General features: G+C 43.8%; 1 protein-coding gene across 1 annotated transcript; it reads right to left on the minus strand.

The window, feature by feature from the left end:
• Positions 1-2,777: 2,777 nt before the first annotated feature.
• On the minus strand, positions 2,778-3,707 carry LOC134490108 (olfactory receptor 5C1-like). Its single transcript, XM_063292989.1, has one exon. The coding sequence runs from the start codon at positions 3,705-3,707 to the stop codon at positions 2,778-2,780; it is 930 nt and encodes a 309-aa protein (XP_063149059.1).
• Between the last annotated feature and the right edge of the window lie 2,235 nt (positions 3,708-5,942).

A 5,942-nucleotide genomic window follows, 5' to 3' on the forward strand; every position in this document is an offset into this window, starting at 1 on the left:
GTGTTTAGTAGTAGTTGTGTCATGTTCGCCGTTGCAATGGTTAATGTCCATCGTAATGTTTCGCATGCCATGGTGCTGATGCGTGTTCAGGTTGGGAGGGAGCTGCTGGGAGACCTTGTACCAGGCTGTCTATCTGCTTTCATGGGGATGGAATGTGTTTGGGTTATTGTTTGTGTTCAAGGTCTTTTTCACCCGTTGATTAGCAGAACTCGTTAGGAGCACCTGGGATGGGGAATTTGAAACGGTTGTATGGGGGGAGGGCTTACGTTCGCACCGAGGGTTTTTAGTTTGTATTTGGCGCGCTTTTGCTCATTCTCAGCTTTCTTTGTACTTGCATACTATTCTTAAATAAACCAGATTTGATTCAAGCTCTCGCTTGTGAGTCTGAGTGTAATCTAGGATAGGCAACCATTACAAGTTGTTGCTATAGTTTCTTCCTCTCTACTGAAATTTTGGTGTCATTCTAATAGTCTTCTTGGCCACCTACAACAATAAGGCTGTGGGTAGGGAGTTGGCCTAGGGAGAGTATATGCTCTGCGAGGCAATTGCCGACCTTCCCCTTGAGCTGGATGGTCCTTGAATTGAGCAGAGCAACAAAGAAGAGTCCCCAGAACCTGTTTCCTGTTCTGATGCAACTAAAGAGATCAGTATGGGGAAGAAGTTTCCTCTGATGCTTAGAAGGTTTGCTAAATCAAGAGCTGTGGGCATGCATGGGTTGTGAGCCAAACTGAAGGTGCATTGGGTAAGCTTCCAAACATGCATCCCATTGAATTGAAATCAGCGCAGTTAATTGGAATCCACATTTAGACCATTTATGCCCACAGTTCCTGATCTTGCTAGTGAACATGCAGAAGGCTGCTTTGGCTTGGGAAAAGATGAAAGGTCAATGAAAAGCCAAGTGCCCTTCATGCAGATCATCCCTGGCACCTCCAATTCAAACTGAGATTCATGGTTGCAGCTCTTAGTGCTGCCGTCTGCTTCCTATCCCAAACCTTGGCTATGATCCCAAAAGTTTCTGCTGAAATGTAATATTAAATGTGTCAGACAGAAAAAGGATTATATACTTGGGGAGTAATTGTATTGATTGTTTCTCTCTTTCTCTCTCTACATATATACAATATATATGTGTGTGTGTGTGTGTGCGCGCACATGCATGCCCGTGCCTTCAATTCACTGTTGACTCCTGGAGAGTGCCTGGACTAGTCCCTGCAGTTTTCTTGGCAAGATATTGGAAGTGGTTTGCTACCTCCTTCCTGGAGGAGAGAGAAGGACTGGCCCAAGGTCACCAACCTGGCTTCATGCCTAAGGCGGGCATAGAACTCACAGTCTCCTGGTTTCTAGCCCAGTGACTTAACCACTACACCAAACTGGCTCTCTTACTATAATTTTAATGATATCTAAAATCAAATTAATTCATAATACCCTCCCTCCTCCATTTTTAACTTGTTCTATCCATTTTAATATTTTAATTGCAGGCCAAAAAAAAAACCACCCTGGCTAAAAAATCAGATTAACAGGTGATGGGAAGGAACTCTCTCTGCCTGAGACTTTGGAAAGGCCACATAGAAAATGTCATGTTTTAGCATGTATATTGTTTTGATTAAAGCAAAACATTCTGTCCCTCCCATTGGGAAATTGGGGTCCTGAGAAGCTGCAAAACAGAGTGGGGTCCTTGATTGTCCACTCCTCCTCTTTAGAAGCTCAATAGGGTTAGCTATTAAAAATGATAAAAGACTTAGCTATTAAGAACAGGGTAAAACAGAATGGAAAAAATGACAAGAATTCATAAATCTGTTGTAAATCCTCTTTTCACTACACCAGTACTTTTTGTCAGATGAAACTCTCTCCTGCTTTCTCCAGACCTAGAAATCTCTCTTTTTTCTTTGGTTTTTGAAGTTTGACAACAGCCACACCAACAGGAGACAGGAGGTGACTGGAGAGGTGGCAGTGGCAGACAGTCATTAACCCACCCCCCTCTAGCCACAGTAGTGGCCTTTCCCCTGCAAGGTGGGGAGAATTACTAGGATGTCTGAACAGTTTAACACAGTGTTTCTCAACCTTAGTGTATTTAAGATGTGTGGACTTCAACTTCATGCTGGCTGGGGAATTCTGGGAGTTGAAGTCCACACATCTTAAAGTTGCCAAGGTTGAGAACCACTGGTTTAACATCTACTGTATATCTCAAACTGCCTTGGTGATGTGAAAGGTGAAAAGTCCCCTGTGTAAGCACCAAGTCATGTCTGACCTTTGGGGGGACGCCGCTTTGTGACGTTTTCTTGGCAGACTATAGAGTGGGGTGGTTTGCCATTGCCTTCCCCAGTCACCTTCCCCAGCAAGCTGGGTACTCATTTTACCAACCTCGGAATGATGGAAGGCTGAGTTGACCTGAGCCAGCTACGTGAGAATCCGGCTTCCGCTGGGATCAAACTTGGGTCACGGGGAGAGTTTCGGTTGCAATACTGCATCCTACCACTCTGCGCCACATGAGGCTCACCCAAAATGCCTTACAAACAAATAAAATATGTTACATCCAGAATCACAAACAACTGGGCATGTCCCATCAGAAGCAGGTCTTGTTGTTTCAACAGAACTTCCTCTTAGATACATTGGTTAGGTGGCTTCCCCAGCCTCCAGATGTGTTGGATTTAAGTTCCTATAACCTTCAGATCTACAGTTTCCAGCCATGGAGTCCAACAAGGCTGGAGGACACCATGCTGGGGAAGGGTAGTCTAGTCTATAGGGAAGAGTTCCTTCCTCCCTTCATGCTTCTGCTCCTTTTAGGTTTGATGCCATCTCTTGCTGAGCCTCTTCTTGACTGCCTGCTTGACATCAGTGTTACGGAGACTGTATATGGCAGGGTTGAGGGTAGGTAGGGCTACTGTGTAGAAGACAGAAGTCATCTTGTCTGTTTCTGGAGCATAGGTGTCATCAGGCCGTAGGTACATGAAAAGGAGGGTACCATAAAGTACCCCCACAACTGTAAGGTGGGATCCACAGGTGGACATGGCTCGCCATGATCCTGTTTGTCGTACAGTGCAGAGGATTATTCCGTAGGAAGCTATAATGGTCACCAGGGTGATGCTCTGGATAGTTCCACACACTACTAAGAGTAAGAGCTGGTTAATTTGTGTGTCTGCACAAGCCAAAGCCAGCACTAGAGGGATATCACAGAAGAAATGGTCCAAAGTCTTTGCACTGCAGAAGGGCAGGCGGAATGCCATTATGGAGTGGATTGCTCCAGAGGCCATCCCTGCCGCATAGGAAGCAACCACTAGGAGGCGACAGAGGTGCTGTGGCATGGCCGTTGCATAATGCAAAGGGCGGCAGATGGCCACATACCGGTCATAGGCCATGGCTGCCAAGAGACAACACTCGGCATCTGAGGCAGCTGCAAAGGAGAACATCTGAAGGGCACAGGCTGGGATGGGAATGGTGTCATGGCCTTTCAAGAGCCCCAAGAGCATTTTGGGGGCTACAGTGCAGCAGGAGCACAGGTCCATCAGGGCCAGGTGGCTTAGGAAGTAGTACATGGGAGTGTGCAAGGCACGTTCAGCTCGGATGAGAACGACTAAACCCAGATTCCCTGCCACGCTAAGGAGGTAGATGGGCAAGAAGAAGCTGAAGAGAAGGAGCTGAAGGCTTCGCTGGGAAGTGAAGCCCAGGAGAATAAATTCGGTCACCCCGGTGGTATTCTGATGAGGAGCCATTTTGCCTGTTGGAATGAAAAATCGCATCAAATCCTTCCTCTAATCTGTCCAAGCTAAGGAAGTTGTGAAAAAGAAAAAAGGAATCCATCAGACAATGATCTTTTCTCAACCAAGATGCATTCACTGGGCCACCAACCTCCTGCTGCAGGTTCACACTTCTTCTGTTGTGCTGGCTTGTATGTGTAAATCATCTATTGATGATTACAGAGAGATGGATAACAGCAAAGTACCCAATCCCAACTGTCCCTGAAACTAATGCAGTCAAAACGCTAGACTTCCTTCTTTGCAAATTGTCCTGGTTATCATAGAAAAATCTATATTCAGATTTCAGGCTGAATATAGGTATACACCCGATGCCAAAACTGAGCCCCCAAATCAAATACTAGCTACATTCCTCAGTCTGCATTTCTGAAGGATTCCTCATCTGATGTATCACAGAAATTAGCCTCTGATTCTGCTCCTGAGCAATTTCTTTGGATTTTGAGGAAGAATGTTCATCACCCCCATCTTTTAATGAGACCGCTTTCATGGAAATGTTAAGGGTTAGGATGAGGAGGCAAAGATGAAACCTTAAGACTAAAGATTCAGGTACTGAACAAGTGTTCCAGACCATTTTCTAGAAATCACCTAGTACTGTCACTTAAACAGTGGTCCAAGCTTGTTTCTGGCTCAACAGGAAGAAATAATCAGTGTTAAAAGCTGTAGGTAGGTCTAGGAGATAAAATGGGTTTACCCTCTCCTTATCCAGCTCCTGATGTAGGTTGCTGTCAGTTTTCTCTGTTCTTGAAATGGAACATTTAGTCCAGCTACTCATGAGTGAGATTTGCTGCAGGGAATGCTTCTTCAAAAGGATGTTGCCAGATTTTAAACAGTCATGGGCCTGAATGAACGTTTATATCTAATGTGTGTCCTTGGGAGGAGAAGCACCAGATTTATACTGATATTTCTATATAATAGTCCTGAAGTGTAGGACTCTTAAATTCAGTAGTTTTTAGTGGCTTAAAAATTAGTAGGTTTTAGATGCTTATGAGATAGAGATAATCAACATTAGAATAAAGGGAAAAATTTACATATACTTTGATTTGGTGTGTTCTGCTTCCTCTAGCAAACCAGATCCAATAGGCAATGTAATTTATTTATTTATTTATCTATCAATCATATTTCTTCACCACCCATCTCATATTACAATGACTCTTACAGTAAATTGATGGATAACAGCATAGTACCTGATACCCAACTGTCTGTCCCTAAAACTAATGTAATTTCTTCTAAAGATCTGGACTGAATCTATCAATCTCCTTCAACTCATCCCACAGTTCGGGAGCTTTTCTTATTTTTCTTATTATTTTTCTATCAAGTCTAGTGAGCTGTCTGCTCCCTTTCTGTGGTGCCACTAGGACTGGACTCAGGGCAGGTCTAGGACCCCATTAAGCACAATAGATAAAAGACTTTCTCTCCCCACCCCCATCCCCCCAGTGCAGCAAGACTGACTTACTTAGATTTGAATAAACTGAAATAAAATACAATGCCATGTAAAGAGAAAGACCACCTAAAGGCATTACATCTGTTGGCTACTTGTAGGATTGTTTCTGATCCCATCGTACCTGAGCAAACAGAGAATGTGAATCTCCTTTACCGGTTCTTGTGTGATAGATTTAGCCAGATGGCTTTTCTTCATAGTTTCTTATACTGCTTTATGAGGTTCTCCACCAGCCCCTCTGCCACCAGCCCCTCCCCTCAGGCTGAGCAGGTGACGTAACTCTTACTGCTTCTTGAAGAAGGCCCTTGTGGGGACAACTGTAACTTCTTTCTTTAAATGGTTAGGTGTCTCTACTTCCACAGAGACTTGTTACTTCTCTCTGTTTCTCCTTCTTCCTAATTAAGGAGATACCGAGGGCTAAGAGGAAAAAAGGATATTTAAGATTTTAGACCACAAATGAAGAATCTTGCAACCTTTAAGTATTAATGAGTTTACCATTTCTTCTTAAACTAAGAAAAACAAAGATGGACATTGGGAACATTCTCCATTTTGTATTGCTACAGAAACTTCTACTGCAGGGTGGGCAATTCGATGCATAGAGTGATTTGGAGTTTTTAGCTCTTCTCAGACCTTAGAGTTTATCCACAATTCCTGGTTGCCCCATTGGGGAGGCAAATGGAGTGGCAACAATTTCTGGATGATGTCACTTTCTATTAATCCTCCACTCACTGGCAACCTCAGGACAATTTTTTAAT

Source organism: Candoia aspera, chromosome 2 (genome assembly GCF_035149785.1).
Source record: "Candoia aspera isolate rCanAsp1 chromosome 2, rCanAsp1.hap2, whole genome shotgun sequence".
Classification (NCBI taxonomy): domain Eukaryota; kingdom Metazoa; phylum Chordata; class Lepidosauria; order Squamata; family Boidae; genus Candoia; species Candoia aspera.